Below are 20,064 nucleotides of genomic sequence, written 5' to 3'. Positions count from 1 at the left end.
TGTAAAAAATCTTGTTTGTTTTGTTTGTTTTCCCACTTACCCATATCAAATCAAATCTTTAAATGAAGACTTGAAAATTAAATTTAGAATTAATACGAAAAACGTCGTCTACTAGAAAATTAACTCAGTTTTGTCTAATATATGGGATTTAAAAATTGGTGACGTCACAACCCCGTGTCGCGGAAAGCATATTGTCTCTCTCTCTGTCTCATGTTACATCGCTGATCTGTCAAAAACAATTTCTGAGCGGCCGAACTTTAGTGATCGTTAAAGCGTGGTGGGTCTAAGCTCCATATTCGCTCTCCTATAAGGAGGGCGGCTTGGCTCTAGTATAACAAGGTTCAATAGGTTAATAATGATGATTTAATTAAATTACACAATGTGTAAGATTAAGTGCCTATTAAAAATCTCTTAAAATTAAAATGTCATTTAAAAATACATTTATCAACATGTCGGCTTAATGTGTAGAACGAATAACGTCTCACCTATTTATTAGTATATATATTTACAGCAGTTTCGTATATCATTTCAAAATTAGTGTGGTCAATGGCATTCTATGTAGCCTATATCTACTAGCTATAGCTACTTACAGCTCACGTTACCGTTTCGCCAATATAGCCTTTTATGTAGGCACGGTAGTTTAGCGAACCACGCGCGTCGAAACACGCGTTCGCAATTTTACTTCGCGAATATAATTTTGAATTTCGAATCATGTTTATTATTGTCTATGATTATTTCCACCATTTCAGTTCAGTAACCTGAACATTGTCAACATTGGATAACAAAGTTATACAATGTTCTACTTTTAAAATGAACATTGTTTTAATTGACTTTGTAATGTAGTATTGTATGAAAGTGATTCAAATGTCCGAGCCTAGCCCGTGCTCTAATCCCTATTTATCTATTTAGTGTACGTCATATTCAGCAATGTACACACGCATCGTCGATAACGATGCGATAAAAAGAATCTTATCATTATCACTCCACCTCGATAAAGCTAAACGTGTAGTTGTCAGTGCGGTACAATAAAAAAAAACAAAATGCGCGCGTTAAAGTTTCTGGCGTTATTTTTTTTAATTATCAACCCTATCGCGGCACAGGAGCAAGAGGCTTCTGGAGAAGTTTACAGATTAATAAAATTGTGTTCGTATTGTACGTGTAGTGAAATACCAGATGTTGATGGAACTCATTTGGTGTTGAACATTCAGTGCTCCGAATTGGATAGGATAGAAAACTTCGCCGATTTGGATAAAATCGAGTGGCCTGAAAATCCTAATGGACTGAAGATAGCTGCGGCCTTCGAAGGGTTGGGACTTACCACTTTAGGCAAGTAAGTAAACAAGTTATTTATATATTTGTAGGACCTGAATCATACATACGAGTAGGTGTGATATAGATATTAGATTCGCAACAAAATACTTGACTGTTAATAGACTGAATGTTTTTGTAGGACTGAGTATTTTTAACCGACTTCCAAAAAGGAGGAGGTTCTATGTTCAGCTGTAGATATGTATGTTTTTTGTAGGTATGTTCCAGCGATATTTTCCGTCATTTGTGGATTTTGAACATTCTTTTTTTCTGCGTATTTTTATTTTGATTCTGAAGAACCCTGAAGTAATGGTAATAGGACCTTGCTATTTCTGTGATATGAGCAACTATACTGCATTCTGATTGAAGCATAATAGCATAATAGATTCATCGATTTCCTATTAAAAAAGAGATCAATGAATAGATTCAATACTTTTCTCGTTAAAGCAGTTAGAGGGCATGTCATATTAGTCATATAGATAATATAGGTGGAACGTATCTACCTACACAAATGTATTTTTTATAAGAAAATGAATCATAATGTTTTCTTTAGAATATGGTATAGCCGTTTAGATTTATAGCACATTTCTATAGTAGGATAAATACTTGAAGTGTATAACTTATGTTGTCTGCGACTCGTTTTTTACTTTGTGCTAAGAATTCACGAAGGAAGCGTAGACAGAAACCACGACATTGTTATGAACTTCCACACTTCTAAAGATAGAGTTCCATTACCTTTTTGTTGCATATCCAGGACTCAAACCCGGATCTTCGTGTTTTGCAATCCGATGAGCTCCGTACGTACCTATTTAATATACCTAAGTAACGAGGTCCTTTCTTTGTTTCGTTTGTGGTTGCCATTTGTGTTTAAAAAAAACCGCTCCTTTGGATTTTCGAAACCGACTTTAAAAAATGGAGGAGATTCTCGGTTCGACGCGTGTTTTTTTATGTTTGTTATTTCATAACTTCGTCATTTATTAACCAATTTTCAAAGTATTTTTTTGTTTGAAAGAGTATACCTCCAGATTGGTCTCATTTAAGTAATTATCACGAAAATCGCTTTAGTAATTTTGAGTTTAAATCAAATAAACTGAAAAAGGTAAACAAAATTGGTAGGTACTGTAGCGTTTACGGCCACTAGGACAGAAAAATAAACTCTTTTAACCCAAAAAAATTAAACATAAAAACGCAAATAACATCTTACCTATCTCCATTGTATTGATCGATTTAAAAGCGATAAGCGAGCTACTCTAGCCCTACTCTACCCCAACCTTACCCCTACACTACTCCTATCCTACCCCTACCCTATCCCTACCCTACCCCTACCGTAGGGTACCCTACCACTACCCTACCCCTATCCTAAATCTACGCTACCCTTACTCCCCCTACCCTACCACGTGACGGCGACGGAAGCTTAAAAAATGGAGTAACTTCTCCTGTTTTTTCAACATTTTCTTTCACTGCTCTGCTCCTGTTGATTGTTGCGTGATGAAAAGGTCGAGTAGTTTTTGTTTCTATAAAGAACATATAGACAGACAGACAAAAATTTTACTGATTGCATTTTTGGCATCAGTATCGACCACTAATCACCCCCTGGTAGTTATTTTGGAAATATATTTCATATACAGAATTAACCTCTCTACAGATTTATTATAAGTATAGATAACAGAGCTCCCGCCGTGGGTATACAAAAGGGGATATTTAGCTTATACCCACCACGCCACTCTAATGCGGGGACCTTCGAGTCGCTTGTCCTACTCTTTTGAAGTCGTTTAAAAATCCATAAAATTGTATGATAATAAAAATAACAAACACAATTCCAACGTTCCACAGTCCTTAAAACCTACGCGTTCAATTTAACTTATAGACGTGTAGGCCGAATCCACCTTGATTCTTTAAACTGCTTTATCTGGCAACAAATAAATCTCACTTTATCCTACGGTGATCGACCTCTGTTTGTTTACTTTCGCAACCTATAACTAAATTACGTAAACTCGATTTATTTATTATCCAAGACCTCAATAACCATGTCTGATGAAAATCAATGATTACCTAGGTATTGTGTAGGTACCAGTGGCGATGATTCCTAACAACCCGATTCCTATCGGGTTACCTTTTCAACATCCACGAGTTTTACGAACGTTAATCATAATTTAACGTAGGTACTTAGCCAAAAACACATGAAGGGTTATCTACTAGATAACGTCAGTCTTCGCTACTGGTAGGTAGGTACATATGCCGCTGGATGTTGGCTGCTTGAGAACCTGGTGTTTAGATGTCCATGCAAGAAGCCTGTGTCCAGCAGTGGACGTCCATCGGCTGATAATAATGATAACGATGATGTACCTACCCATTATGATGCTTAGCTATTGCTATTGTTCGCCTGAATCATGACTTCATCTGGTTGAAGAATTTCGACTATCCCGCAGTTTTCCAAGATAAAAAGTACATAGAGCTATACATACCTTCTATTCTAGATTGAGTATAATCGACCTCTGTCCCAAATCACATCAAAATGCATCTAGGTTATTTAGGTTACAAACGACCATGCATACAGTCCATTCTTATAAACTTTTTTTATCGCATAAAGCATCGCTTTTTTACGCATCTAGTGCTAGCCATTCACCATCCAATAAGTCCACGTGCATGCAGCGCAAACGGCAGGACATCCGATAAAACTGATCGTGTGTCGGTCTGCATTAAGTCATTCACATCGCGACCAACACACGATCAGTTTATTCTCCAGATCAGTGGCTAGCATTAGACCTAGGTATATCTAATATCAATTTTTTATTCACAACTAGCGGACGCCCGCGACTTCGTCAGCGTGAAACCCTACTACTACGCCTACCCTTACCCAACCCTATCCCTACCTTACCCCTACCCTGCCCCTATCCTACTACCCCTATGGTAGGGACCATGCGACGGCGACGGAAGCTAAAAAATGGAGTAACTTCTCCCGTTTTCTCAACATTTTCCTTCACTGCTCTGCTCCTATTGACGGTAGCGTAATGAAAAGTATACTTTAACCTGCCCAGGAGTATGAAGAATAATTGTATCAAGTTTCGTTAAAATTCGTCGAATAGTTTTTGTTTCTATAAAGAACATACAGACATACAGACAGACAAAAATTTTACTGATTGCATTTTTGGCATCAGTATCGACCACTAATCACCCCCTGATAGTTATTTTGGAAATATATTTCATGTACAGAATTGACCTCTCTACAGATTTATTATACCTAAGTATAGATAATTCTATTATGTTGCATACTTATCGTCGATATCGCCTTTACAATTGCATCACATTAGACACCACAATACTTATAGAAATCTTTATCAGTTTTAATCACACATTTGTACTCGCATGCAGCTACCTATCATTGTTGATTAATTTGTAACTAGCGGACGCCCGCGACGTCGTCCCCGTGAAACCCTACTACTACCCTACCCTAGTCCCACTCTACAGCTACCCTACCATACAGGGGATAAGTAGGGACTCAACCCTACCCCTACCCTACTCCTACCCTACCTTACCCCTACCCCTACCTATTGCGGGCCCCCAACTAATTTTGATACAGGGCACCTCCAAGGCAAGCTACGCCATTGTACTCGTATTGAGGTTTTATCTTTTTCCGCGTTGATTAAGGTATATTTTTGGGATAACAATCCCTATGTCCGATTAATGAGTCTGTCAATACTTTTGTTGATCCAAGCTTTGTGATACAATAATTTGAGTATCCATTTTGTAGAGATTAGCGTGAACAGACAGATGACAATAAAAGTAGGTGATTGTTAAATCCAGCTAATTCACCGACTGAGTTAAACTAAAACTTATTCGGTTCTTTTTGCCTGATTGACAAACGTTCAGGATTTCTTTTTATTTTATTTTTGGGAATAGATACTAGTCATATCATTTTAAATACCTTTGTATCAGGCATCAGGGCTCAAGCAGTACAATAATGTGATGTGTGGCATCATGTTAAAATAAAAGATTTTTTTCGTTCTTTCAAATATAACTGCTGTCCCTCTTCCCTTCCAAATAAATACGAACGGGAACAGATCCCATTATTATATCTACATTATCCCGTAACCATGAAGATAAGGCAGTTGTTTACAATAATAAAAAAATAATAATAAACTAATATATATTCAGGAACTTTTTAAATTACCTCAACTCTAAGAGCCTTGACTTGATTATTCAAAGGATACCTAGCTATCCGCCTATTCATTTCGGCACACTTTGATTAAGAGCCAGTCACTTCCCGCGAAGGTAATTCGCAACTCAAACATCGTTGACACGGCTTGATTGATGGCCGCTAGCGTTAACCCGATCACTGCTCAACTAGCTATAGCGTAGAGGGAGACTTGGGCGATGACTTTAGGTTATTACCCCTTATTCAAACAAGGACCGTAGTATGTACCTACTACTAAATGGTATAGTATCGACGCGACATTTTATTCAGAAACGAATAGGTAGGTTACGTTGAATAATTTACCTTCCAAACGCGACACGTGATAAACTTTCTTTGAAAAGGTTACCGATGATTTTTATAGCACACTAGCGGACGCCCACGACTTCGTCCGCGTAAATTTCGATGTCAACTTTACTACTACCCCTACCCTACCACTACCCCAACCCTACCCTACCCCAAACCTACCTCTACCTTATCTACACCCTACCCCCATCCTACCCCTACCCTCCCCGTACCCTATCCCTTTCCTACCCCTATCCCACCCGTACCCCTATCCTACCCTTACCCTACCACTTCCCTATACTACCCGTACCTCTACCCTACCACTACCCTACCTCTACCCCTACCCTACCACTACCCTAAACCCGGCCCTAAACCTACCCTACCCCTACGCTTCCCTACCCGTACCCTACCCTACCCTGTAACTTCTCTATCTTACTCCTACCCCTAGCAAAATCGGTCCAGTCCTTCGAGAGTGGTGGTATGACCAAGAGAAATAGAGACTTCTATGCTAATAATATAAAGAGGTAAAGTTTGTGTGGTTGTAGGAGGTAATCTCTGGATCTAGAGGACCGATTTGGAAAATTGTTTTACCAATAGAAAGCTACGTTATTTGCGAGTGTCATAGGCTATGTTTGATCCCCATATTCACACGGGAACGGGAACTACGTAAATGAAAGCGCCGGGCGTCATATAGCGGAATTTCTGCGTCTTTTAGAAATTTTGTATTATCTCCGAAACTATTAAAGTAATTAACATACTGTAAAGGGCAAATCTTATCTCCATAATATCCTTGTGATTATTAAATAATTTATTTTAATAAGGATTAAAGTTTAGTTGTATAAATAATGACGTAAACCTAAGTATATAAAATTAATAATTTTTAAAACACAAAAGGTACTATATCTGCTAATATATAGAAGATAGATATATGGTGTCGCGGACTTTTTTGTAGAACTTTTAAAGATACTGATAGATTGAAAGGCTTTATAGTTTATAGTTTTAAATAGTTTATTGAGAATAATTAAATAAGTAAACGTCTGACAGAGCACAGTTCAATGGAAGAAGAGACCGATCACAGAGAACAGTTAACATAGACAATAAACTAGTGATTGTTAAGCGGCCACACTATCAACATCCTCTCCTGGACGCGTACACTTCGGAATCAATCCCATAGCTGCTGCAAAAAGCTCATGCTTCGGCCGATGCAGACCCTTGGTTAGACTGTCTGCGACCATGTCTCCAGTGCATCTATATTGTATTGCGACTTGCTTGGCTGCAATCTTCTCCCGTACAAAGTGGTAACGGATGTCTATGTGTTTACTTCGGGCATGGTAGACAGCATTTCCTGAAAGACTAATCGCGCTTTGATTATCACAGTAAAGAGTTATTGGTGTACCTTTGAGGTCAGGCTGAAACTCGTCTGCCAGCTGTTTCAACCAAAGAGCTTCCTGTATAGTTGATGCTAAAGCCATATATTCTGCCTCACTCGTTGAAAGTGCTATAGTTTGTTGTTTTTTGGAGTTCCAACTTATTGCAGCTCCCTGAAATAAAAATATATACCCAGTGCAAGATCTTCTGTCTTCAATATCATTTGCCCAATCTGAGTCACTATAGCCTGAAATATATCCATCAGCATTCTTCTTATAAATTAATTTCATATGTATTGTAGCTTTCAAGTACCTCATTACTCGTTTCAGAGCTGCCCAATGTTCTTTAGTAGGTTGACTATTGTATCTACTCAAAGAATTCACAATGTAAGTAATATCTGGGCGAGTGCCCTGTGATAGGTATAATAAGCAGCCAATTATTTCTTGATATGGAATATTATTTAAAATTTCTTCTTGACTTTCAGCCTTCTTTAACTTAACATTGGCATCAGCTGGTGTCCACATTGGTTTACAGTGAATCATTCCAAATCGTTCAAGTATCATGCTTATGTAGATAGATTGATCAATAGAGATTTCATTATTTTCTTGTACAATGTTAAAACCAATACAATGTTTTGCTATACCTAAATCCTTCATATAGAATGTATCGCTCAATTTTCCTTTTATTTTATGTGAGGTATCCTCATTATTGAAAAAGAATAGTATGTCATCTACATACACTGCTATGAAAAGCATATCATTTTCACTCAAAATATGGTGGTAAACACATGGATCTATGTTTGATCGAGTCATTCCAATATTTAACAAAATACTATTTAATTTTTTATTCCATTGTCTGCTGGCTTGTTTAAGCCCATATATTGACTTGTTTAATTTACATACTTTATTTTGATCTTCATAGCCAGGTGGTAAGGACATGTAAATTTCTTCATCAATTTCACCTTGTAAGAATGCAGTGACGGCATCCATTTGATGTATTTTAAGCCCATATTTGGCAGCAAGACCAATTAAATATCTTATAGATGTATAACGTACAACTGGGGCGTATACCTCATTATAATCTATGCCTTTGACTTGTTTGTATCCTTTAATCACCAACCTAGCTTTATAGCGAGTAATAGACCCATTTCCATCCATCTTGGTTTTAAAAACCCATCTGCTGGGAATTACTGATTTTCCTTCTGGTAAGTCAACCTGTGTCCACGTATTATTCTTTATTAATGACTGATATTCTTCATGCATAGCTCTCTTCCATTCATCAGCTTTTTCGCTGTGAAGAGCTTCTTGAAGACTTTGTGGATCATTATTCAATAAATTCATTGTTGACTCAACATTTTGACACATTAGTGATGAGGGACTCTGATTAACATCATCATTGCGGCGTCTTCTTCTCTGCTGCAATGGTCTAAGATTAGGTACCACTGGGGAGTCAAGTGACTCGTCAGGTATGTATGTCTCATCATTAACATTTTCGAATTGATCAGAATCATCTGAAAGAAAAATACTCTGAGAAGCATCCTGTGTTTCATTGATGTTTTTTTCCACAGATTCTTCAGGTTCATCACTTAAGGGTAAGTAAATATTTTCTTTTTTTATTACTTCATTATAACTTTCCTTTTTATTTTCTTCTAATTCTAAGTTATGTCTACTAATTTCATTTTCTTTTTCAGGTAAATTATCTATTTTATTTCTTTTAATTGAAGCTTCAAGGAATACAACATCTCTACTAATAACTGCCTTTTTTGTTTCAGGATCTATGAAACGGTAGCCTTTTGTACAGTCGCTATATCCAACAAATATTAACTTACGTGACTTTACATCAAGCTTAGTTCTGTTTTGTTTAGGGATAAGCACCATTGCAGAACATCCAAATATTCTCATGTGACTGAGATTTGGTTTTTTGCCAGTCCAAACTTCATGAGGCGTCGCATCAGATAAGGTACAGGTGGGAGAGCGGTTCACAATGTATGCAGCTGTAGCAACCGCTTCTGCCCAATATGTGACCTGTAATTCAGCATTTGTAATCATGCATTTAGCGCGCTCAATCAAGGTTCTATTCATCCTCTCACTGAGTCCGTTTTGCTCAGGAGTATGTACATTAGATGTTTGGTGCAGTATGCCATGTGTCTTTAAGTAGGATTCAAAATTGTTATTTTTGTATTCAGTTCCATTATCGCTTCTTAAAACTTTAATTTTGCTATTTAACTCATTTTCTACCCTGTTTTTAAATTCCATAAATTTTTCCAATACTTCATTTTTACTTTTAATAAAATATACATGTACTCGTCGAGAAAAATCATCAATAAAGGTTACAAAATACCTTGCCCCTCCAATAGAAGTATGTTTCATCGGTCCACATACATCACTGTGGATTAGCTCTAGCAAACTTGTTGCTCGGGAGCCTTCAATAGGGAATGGTTTTCTTGTCTGTTTTCCTTCAAGACAGGTTAAACAAATATAATTTCCCTTTCTTGGTGAAAACTTTACACCTTCAGTATGGTTAGGTATTTTCTGAAGATAAGTGAAATTTAAGTGGCCCATCCTTTGGTGCCACAGATAAGTATCATCAGCTGTAGCCATCATGACTGACGGAATGAAGCAAGTGTTTAATAGATATGTTTCATTAATCAGTTTTGCCTCAGCAATTAACTTGTTACTAGGATTGTAAATTTGGCAACCATATTCATTAAATGATACTCTGTATCCACTTTTAATTATTTTACTAACAGACAACAAATTTGTTTTTAATTCAGGTACATATAATACATTTCTCACCTGTATTGAATCGGTGCTGCCATCTTTTGTTTTTACCTTGATACATACATTACCGCAGCATTCAACCTTCAATAATTTGTTGTTAGCTATTCTTATAGTTGGTACACATGAAGAAGTGACATCAGTGAGCCAGTCTCGGTGCATGGTCATATGCATAGATGCCCCTGAGTCAACATGCCAAAGATTGTAGTCATTTGTCGTACAAGCTGAAAAAGCTGCTACATATCCTGTATTTTTATCTGTTTTTTTAATATTTGTCTTTTTATGCCAGCAATTTTTACTGAGATGGCCGTACTTATTACAAGAAAAGCATCTAGGACCTTTCTTATCACTTTTGGGTTTGTTTGCATAAAGAGCGGTAGTGTCTGAAACTTTCACTTCTTGAAGTAGTTTATTTTTAACTAGATCAGCACTAATCTTCATGCCAGAACTTTCTAAGCCCATGATCATGGGCCTGTACACCTCCGGCAACCCTGCCAGCATCAAAGTGCCCAACCACTCATCATCAACATGGAAATTGATATTTCTCAACTTGTGCGCGGCTGTCATGATCTTGTTTACATAATCTTCAACGGATAAACTATTTTCTAAGTTGGTATTAATGAGTTCTTTTAATAAGCCAACCTTACGAGTTAACCCACTATCTTCAAATGCCTTTGCCAATCTTTCCCACACCTGTTTTGCATTTTGAGCATCTTGAATATGTACATACAAAATAGGGTCAATCAGTAATATTAATTTTGACTTAGCTTTTATGTCCAGTTTCATGGAATCAGGCTCAGAGCTCACCGGTTCTTTTAAAATACAATTATATAAATCCTCGTGTTGCAAGTACGCCTTCACTGCGAAGCTCCAGCTAGACCAGTTGTCTCGACCCATCAACTTTTCAATAGATAGCATTCCAGTATTTGCAGACATATTAATGTATTTCTATGTAAATTGCTGAAAAAAGGAATCACTCGCGGCGCGGTAACTACGGTTGAGGTTATGCACGCGGTTTTACTTTTACCGAAAAACTTCGTAATTATTACTTTATATGCAAAAATAACTTTATCCGGCAGGTACGGTATTGCCCATAACCTGATAGATTGAAAGGCTTTATAGTTTATAGTTTTAAATAGTTTATTGAGAATAATTAAATAAGTAAACGTCTGACAGAGCACAGTTCAATGGAAGAAGAGACCGATCACAGAGAACAGTTAACATAGACAATAAACTAGTGATTGTTAAGCGGCCACACTATCAACAGATACATAAAGTCTCCATACATTAATTTCAATTTTACACAATAGTTAAGGCAGCGCATGCGAATAAGTCTTTTTAAGAGGATTTTCAGTCCGACCTGTATGACAAAAACTGTGATAACTCGGCTAATATATATGATACCAATATAAAATATAGCCTATAGCACTCCCCGATAATGTAGCATTCTACTGGTGAAAGAATTTTTAAAATCGGACCGGTTGTGACAAACTTACAAACTTACAAACTTTACCTCTTTATAATATTAGTATAGATTAGTATAGATAAAATACAAAATTCAACTTTTATTCATATCTAAAGCATAAAGCTAAGCTCAAGAAAACTTTATTGCATTATATTACATCCTTGGTACAGATTTGAAACAGGCACACTACAGATATAGGTAGGGTCTATTTACCAAGGGTACCTACCCTAAATAGGTACCCTAGGTAAATAGACCCTATTTTGATTCGCATGTCGCTCCTCGACGAGATTTCATACGTCTTCTGAGTTTAAATTTCACGGTCACGAAGACATCACTCAACCCAAAAACGCCATAGGTCTCAGCGTCTCCTTAAATTGCACGCCTCAATTTACAAGAAATGCTCTTAGAGAGACGTTCAAACAGCCATAGCGTTCTTCAACCCTCGATCTCGATCTACCAGTGCTTTTTCGCCGGTGACGATGGATTACGAATTATAATATTTAACACACGATCAGAAAAAACTCTGCCAGAAATAAGGACCCCACCAAGCAAATACCAGCTCTGATGGCTCTAGATAGCTAGTGTTACTTTTGTATGGCTTTGGCATCCGCATTAAGCAGGATTTACGTGGGACTTTTACGGTACTGTATAATCTTCAAACTATTGCCTTTATCAGAGGATTACCACATAGAGCACATTCAGTTCTCGGTAGATCCATCCATGTCCATTAAATAAGATCTCACAATCCGCTGCGCCCAAAAGCCATGCGCACAAATTATAATTAACTGCGTAGCCAATAACTTTGATAAAGTTAAAACGCTAAAGAAGAATAGATACATAGATGACAACGGTGGTGATTCGTCTCATAGACAAAATCTCATGTAAATATTTTGTAAGCCCTTGTAACCTATGACAAGGTTGTCTCCTTATCAGATAACCTTGGCACTCGCCAGCACAAGTAGTAAATCATCTCGGGTGGCTCGACATTAAGAATAGATTACGTGATGTCACTTAGACCTCAGGTACGAGTGGGTACCTAAATTATACGCTTCAAAGCATTACTTCATATACATAAATAACGATTAGCGATTTGTATTTACATGTAAAATATTGTTGATTACTTAGGTAGCCATTAGGTACTGGAAGAGAATTAGGAATCTTTTGATTGCCTTATTTATTGTCTAGACTCTAAATGACTTAAATATATTTCTTGGCAAAAATACTCTTAATGATTTATTACATTACTAGCTGCGCCCTGCGGTGTTAGCCGCGAAAATAAGTATGTAATTTATCCGGAGTAGCCTGTGTGTTAATCTATCTCCATTCCAAGTCGCGACATGAAAGAGTAATACACATTCAGACCATCGTAACCATCAGTTTTTTTGCAAATCACGGGAAACCATGGATTTTTTCGGACCAAAGAGGGTGTTAATCCAGGGTAAAACCTATTTTCATTTTGAATTTCATCCAAATCTGTTCAGTAGTTGCGGCGTTAAAGAGTAACAAACATCCATACAAAAAAACTTTCGCGTTTATAATATACGAGTAGGTAAATAGGAATTAGGATGTTAAATATATACCAGTAGTTACATAATACTTAGGCAGTCACAGAACATAGTAAAGAATTTCGTTATTTATTGTTATAGTATTCGTCATCAACCCATATTCAGCTCACTGCTAAGCTGGAGTCTCCTCTCAGAATGAGAGGGGTTAGACCAATAGTCCACCACGCTGGCCTAATGCGGATTGGCAGACTTCACACACGCAGAGAATTAAGATAATTCTCAGGTACGCAGGTTTCCTCACGATGTTTTCCTTTACCGTTTGAGACACGTGATATTGAATTTCTTAAAATGCACACAACTGAAAAGTTGGAGGCATGCCCAGGTCCGGATTCAAACCCACACCCTCCGAAATCGGAGGCAGAGGTCATATCCACTGGGCTATCAGTCGGTTAATTAATTTCAGCTTCAATACCATAATAGTCCAATTTGTTAAAAACTCTTCCCTTTATGACATTCCAGCCCGTCTAGATTGCCGACTAAACTGATTAATGACTTGATGAAACAGTAAAAGAATTTCGTATCGTGTTTTCAGGTTACCGCCCAACTCTCAAGTGGAAACTCTCCGGTTCAGTAACAACGCCATCAAGACGTACTGGCCGGATCCGTTCAACGACGTCCCAAACCTGAAGCGGCTCTCCTTCACACAAAACGAACTGGCCGAGCTTACGCCAGACTTGTTCACGAAAGTACACGCTTTAGAGGAACTGGATTTATCCTTCAACAAAATCGGGGATTTGAATCCATTGGATTTCAAACATTTGCATCATGTTAAAAGGTAAAGGACTGTGAACGCAAACTTTGTGATTTTGTCGCCAGTCACCGTGGCGGTTTTACAAATATGCCGACAGTGGGTAGGCTATTGGATTTTTGCAGACCCTACTAAACTCTGAAATTCCATAAGTATCGAAATAATACAATTACCTTAAATTGTGTCATAAAATTGCAAGTTTTATTAAATTAATCGTTACATTTCCTTCATTTCTGTAGAAGAGAAAGATTTTTGGGTCAAATTTGCCGCCCTCTAAAATCTGCCGCCCTAGGCTCCAGCCTGCTTAGCTTACTGGTAAATCCACCACTGCGTGCCACAACAGTTTTTGTGAGCATTTTTGATCTTAAAAAGTCAACATGACTAGAGAGACCTTAAGTGTGCCTTTCGGATAACGTCGGGTTATCCGCTAACTAGGTGTCTTTCAGAGGACAAAGTTAATCGATCATTTTGACCTTCGTTTTAAATATACATTCTTTATCATAACTTGTATGGGAAAAACCTTCAAATGTCAAACAGAGTTTGTAGGCACATCGATTTCGTATTTCTAAAATCGACAAAGAATACACTGATGGAAACTTTTTTTTTTAGGTTAAACCTCCAAAGTAATTTGCTAAAGAAGATACCAGTAGAGGCACTGCAGCCCTTAGCGTTATTGGAAGATCTGGATCTTAGTAAGAATGGAATACATGATTTACTATTAAGGAGAACTGAGAGCACTACTCTGAAGGGGATCAAGAGGTTAAATTTAAGCGGCAACCGCATTCGGTCGATAGTGAAAGACTCATTTCCTGAAGAAAATAATATGTAAGTAAAAAAATCTAGTCAATATAAATTGGTCATGTAAATGTACGCTACTTATGCCCAAAGACGATAATTTGGTGAAAACTGAAAATATCAAAATAAATAGGTACTTGGATTTCGTAAACAAAGAATGACATTTCGGGTATTAACTTGATGATTGTTGAACAGATTTTCTTCTTAATGGTTTTGTAGCGAAAAACTTGGATTCCTTAAGAAGCTTTCGCTAGGTTATGCAAGGGCCATATTAAGAAGACAATAATCCGAATAAATAATGAGTCAGTATTATGAATTTGTGAAGCAGAAACTCTTACCTGTCCCGTTTTTGCTTGCATTTATTAATATTTTTAAAAATGCTTTTTAGTTGGTTAAAATATTTAAATATTCTGTTAATAAATGAGAGTATGACCTGTAGTTTCCGGGATATATAAATAGACGGAATAGACGCCTGTGAAAATACACACTCAAGTTTTATTTATGGCTCTCAAATTCTCCACAAGACAGATTCAATCATATAATTTACAAAACATTAATTCAAATGAATAACTGACATCATATCTCTCTACAATGTCAAACATTGACCTTTCAGTGAGCTTCTGGATTTATCTAACAACATAATTGAGGTGGTCGAGGAAGACTCGCTGTTGTCTTGCACGAGTTTGAGGGAACTGAACCTTGCGCAGAACAACATAACGTTCACATTCGCGCTGCCACCGACACTGCAGATCGCCATATTGAAGATAAACACTCTTTACCACTGGCCCAAGTTCCCCAGTGGGATCACGTTTGTAGATTTGTCTTACAACAGATTGTCCGCTTTGTATGACGAGGATAATGTGGAGTTTGAAAACTTGGAGGTAATGTGCTAAAAAGCTTTTTCATAAAATAATTCACAAAAATGTACACGTTATCATCCTCTGTACCTACTCTGTAGCGGTATTAATTACTATGGATTTTACAAGCCAAGTCAATATTGTATGAAACTATGTTATTTGTAAGCACAGAGATACAGGATATGCAGCAAAAGAAGAGTATTAGGTTATATTTCTACTTATCTTAGATTAGTAAAGCTTGAACAAAGAAAATCTGCACTGCACTGCAAAAACCTGGCAATCAGCATTAATTCAGCCTATGGTGGAATGCAATTACCTAAATAGTATGATGCCTATTCACCCTTGACTTAAAACTAACCATACCTATTGTAGGTGGTAGGGAAGCCGACAGGGCAAATTTTGGAAGGTAGGAGAGTCAGGTAGAACTCTATTTAGCTATAAATAAACACGCCGCACATACCATAAAAGATATGTTAATTACATGTTATGATTCTAATTAGTTACCATTGTGCTTTCTAGATTCTCAACATAGGAGGTAACCAAATAAAAGACTTCGACATCCAGAAGAAACTTCCAAAACTATATAGTTTGGATCTATCATACAATTTGCTAGCAGATGTGCCAAAGAGTTTAAGCAGCCAAACCTTTCCTAAATTAGAGGAACTAAGGCTCGATGGGAACCCAATAGAGAGCATTTACTTTAAGAATATTATTGCTTTGAAGAATTTGTACATGAATGATCTAAATAAACTAACTGTGGTGGAAGATAAGGCTTTCAGTAATGTGATTGGTAGAGCAGGAGATGAGAGTTTGTTTGAGCAGAGCTGTTTTTCTCTATTTCTATCTAATTGTGGTTCTCTGATGAGTATACAGGAGGGGGCTTTTGATGCGACTACTTTGTGTATGGTAAGTGTTTGGAATACGTGTCTTCGTTATACTGTTATCTGAATCAAAACCGTTTACTCTGTCATAACTGGTTCACCTTAACTTAACTGCTGAAATTTTACCACTTTAAATAACCATTGCCCGACATTTGTTAAACCAGAGGTGCAACTAGTTCTTGGTAGAATTCTATAAAGTCACTGACATAGTTCAATGAGTCGAGAAGCTGAAGTGGCAATGGGCGGGGCATATAGTTCTATGGGCCGATGGACGTTGGGGTTCCAAGGCGCTGGAATGACGACCCCGCAACAGTGTAGGTCGACCCCCACCAGGTGGACTGACGACATCAAGCGGCTCAGTATCGTGAAGTTTGGAAGTTCCTACAAAAATCCTGCAGTGGACTTCCATCGGCTGATATGATGATGATGATGAAGAGTTCCATTTGGAACACTGCAGCAGAAAGATAGTAGTTACCATAACTTTCATCTGCGTGAATGTAAATATAATCAGGTAGATCGTGTGGATAATGTTTTGATTTTACTACTAATTTTTAAGGCGTAGGTAATCTCCATAAATTCGTAATACATTTACCCAATACTTTTCCAGTTGGACATTAGCAAAAACAACTTAACAAAATTATCGAGGACCCTACTGGACTGGAAGTCACTGACAGAAGGCGCCAACCTGCAGCACAACCCGTGGCACTGCTCCTGCGAGCTGCAGTGGATGTTAGACGACCTGCTGCCGCAAATGTACCGCGCTAACTCGAGGCTACTGTCAGAGTTGAGGTAATTTGTTTTTTTTTTAATTTCCCATATAGACATATTAGAATCCATCTTTGATTATTCCTTATACAGCTATAAATATTCCTTATTATCCGGCAATATTTCTGGCAGCGCAAGTGGCAGGGGAAGCGGCTGAGTGTAAACGCGAATGAGTTTACACTCAGCCCTAATACTTCTTTAACGTGCGACTCGCAACCATGGATGACGTATGCCACACCGCGTTGAGATTGAGTTTGTTGCGGCGACAACTGTGAAGTCTGCTTAGTGTAATTAAGAAAGGGCTGAACGTAAACACAAGCTGCCACTCACGCTGCCAGTCCTTTGACTCGCGCACGACGCATTCCTGGCATCATTTCCTGTCTCACCAGGAGTCCATGATATCCATGCCTCTCGGTGGCAATTGGCCATGTAGATATGACTCCAGATGAGCTTGCACAAAATGTACATTTGTCAATTAATTTCTTGGTGTCTCTATTAAAGAAGTGCGCTCACTGCATATGAAATCTACCATGGGCGCACCCAGGGGCCAGGAGATTGTACTAATTCACTATAATAAATATTGACTAAAAAAAATATTGACTTCCCTACCCACTCGGGCTGAATGTAAACAAAGTATTAATAGGAAAAGCTTTCGTATGTTGACTTACGAGTATGTTGTATGTGGTTCTACGGTTCACTATAGCTGAGAGTACTATTCCAGATGTGGGTCTCCGCGCGCATACGAGGGTCTGCGCTTGGTGCACTGGTACAACTGGACCGAGCAGGCGATGTGTAGCGACGACCTGAGCATGCGGTCCGGGCCGTATGGGACATATATGGTACGTTGTGGCACATACGGTATGTAGGTACCACCTGTTATTAAAAAAGTCCAAACTCCAAATTAAAATAAATAAAGCCGCTTTATTTGCATCAGCATTCCCATAGTACAAACCATTTGATACCTGTACAGGTTACCGTCCCCAAGTACCTACGAGTAAAAATTAAAAAGTAAGTAATGCGGGCTACAAACCTTCCGTTTTAACTGCATAGTTTTCTCTAATGATATTTCGATTAGATGTTACATTGCCAGTTTAACTGTGCAGTTTCCGGTTTTGCCTTCACACGGAATTATTAACTGAACAGTTCGACTGTACACTTAAAACTCAATGTCTGTAGCCCGCATAAGGATGCCGAATCGTTATAGCTAGTCAAGATCGTTTGTAACACTCCCGATGGCCCGCGCAGGCCGTGGAGCGTATAGCGATGAATAAAAACCCACGACTGATGCACCTCACTTCCGCACGATTACACACTCGCGTAGTCTTTCCCTAGTCGTCCGCATATCATGGGAGTGTCATGAACGAACTTGCCAAGCTATAATGATATTTCCGTATAAAATAAAGAAACTGCTTTCATTTTTAAAAACATTTTCAGATGGAAGAATCGAGGGAGGGTCTTTCAAAAGTGACCTCTCTCACTCTAATACTGGGCGGTTGCATCATACTCGCGCTGCTCGTTGCGATCGCGCTAGTTGTGTACCTCGTGAAGACGCGCCGGCGGCACCGCGTGCGGCAGGCCGCATTGAACCGCAAGCGACAGAGCGCGGCGGACGCTAAGAACAGCAACGGAACGCAGAAAGAACAGTTCTCTGCTTTGAATAAAGCGTAAAAAATAAAAAAAATAAAAATTATTCGAAAAGTTTAGTAAAATCCACGCATAGTTTACCGTTTTTGTAATTCTTTTTGACAAAAAAGACACAAAATGAGATTTTCAATCAATTCCCTAATTAATATATTTTTATATTTATTAAGGAATTTACTCCTTAAGAGTCGATTTTTTATATATAGCTCCGGTTATGAAAAAAATATGGGCAGTAAAATTCGATGAACGAATGACAGCGTTACGTTTATGTGCGCAACCTATTCCGCGCACCTTTCACTTTTCAGGCGTAACAATTGAGACGTACATAGTGTATGCTGCGGTTCAACATACACCTATTTAGACAGTCGATCTGAAGGAGTAAACTCCATTCGTGCGGAGCTGACACACACTTTTTTATTATTGTTTGGACACAAAACTAAATAATTATGTTTATTCACCGTCAGTATTAATTATATTATTTTAATTTTTATATTGATGTGAAACATTAGACCATTGCTTAGCTAGTCAAACTGTTTATTTACAAAAAAAAAAAAACAAAATGTTTTGAAAAAACCCAATGCATTTGCATGACCGCTTTTTTCATTGTCCTATTGTAAATATAATGTTTTATTATTAAGTCTAACATGTATAATAATAATTTATATTAATTTAGTTTTATATGTAAGTAATAAATAATAATTAAACTACAAATATCGAAATTCAATATGTTACATTTTAAGTGTACCTAGCTTAGTCTAAGCATATACCTGAAAAGTTACGACTAAATTTTCTATCAATAAATATTAAATATAAAAAAAATATATTACGAAAGAAATACAAATTAACTAGTTTATGTATGTGATGTATAGACATTAGATAGGTAGGACCCAAAACTAAAATTGAAGAGTCTGTGAACTTCGTATAATCTAAACTATTGAAAGTAATTCTCAGTGAAAGTATTGACCATATAAAAATATCATGTATTTAACTGCTGTTACTCTAATGGGCCACAGACCCTGCGCAGTTTTAACTGTACAGTTTCAATAGAATTTTCAATCAAAAACATTAGAAAAAACCGTACAAACAAACTGTACAGTACCGTTTTGCCTACACTCACCTTTTTAACTGAGCAGTGTGCCTAGTGGGAGTTTTCAATGTTTTCATACTGTACTGTTACTATCGCGTTAACGTAAATGCGAATTTATATGGAATTGAAACAGTTGTGCAGTAGTGCCACTAGATGGCGCTGTTTCAATTCTTTAGAAATTCGCGTTTAAGTTAACGTGATCGTCACAGTATCAAACTGCAACTAGGCCCTCAGTTTGATTACAGTCGAAGTTAAAACAGTTGAAGTTAAAACTTCAGATCTGTAGCCCGAAAAAAAAACCAATTCAAATCGATTAAATGACTAATGCAG

The 20,064-nt window shown here is 37.5% G+C and overlaps 1 protein-coding gene across 1 annotated transcript; it reads left to right on the top strand.

Moving 5' to 3' along the window:
* Positions 1-553: 553 nt before the first annotated feature.
* LOC112050511 (leucine-rich repeats and immunoglobulin-like domains protein sma-10) lies at positions 554-20,056 on the top strand. Its single transcript, XM_024088792.2, has 8 exons — positions 554-1,330; positions 13,493-13,735; positions 14,318-14,533; positions 15,117-15,384; positions 15,880-16,266; positions 16,849-17,030; positions 17,728-17,845; positions 18,441-20,056. The coding sequence occupies exons 1-8, from the start codon at positions 1,041-1,043 to the stop codon at positions 18,672-18,674; spliced, it is 1,938 nt and encodes a 645-aa protein (XP_023944560.2). The 5' UTR covers positions 554-1,040; the 3' UTR covers positions 18,675-20,056.
* Positions 20,057-20,064: the final 8 nt, after the last annotated feature.

Source organism: Bicyclus anynana, chromosome 11 (genome assembly GCF_947172395.1).
Source record: "Bicyclus anynana chromosome 11, ilBicAnyn1.1, whole genome shotgun sequence".
Lineage (NCBI taxonomy): Eukaryota > Metazoa > Arthropoda > Insecta > Lepidoptera > Nymphalidae > Bicyclus > Bicyclus anynana.
The sequence above is the reverse complement of the archived record's forward strand: the minus strand, read 5'-3'. Positions and strand labels throughout refer to the sequence as shown.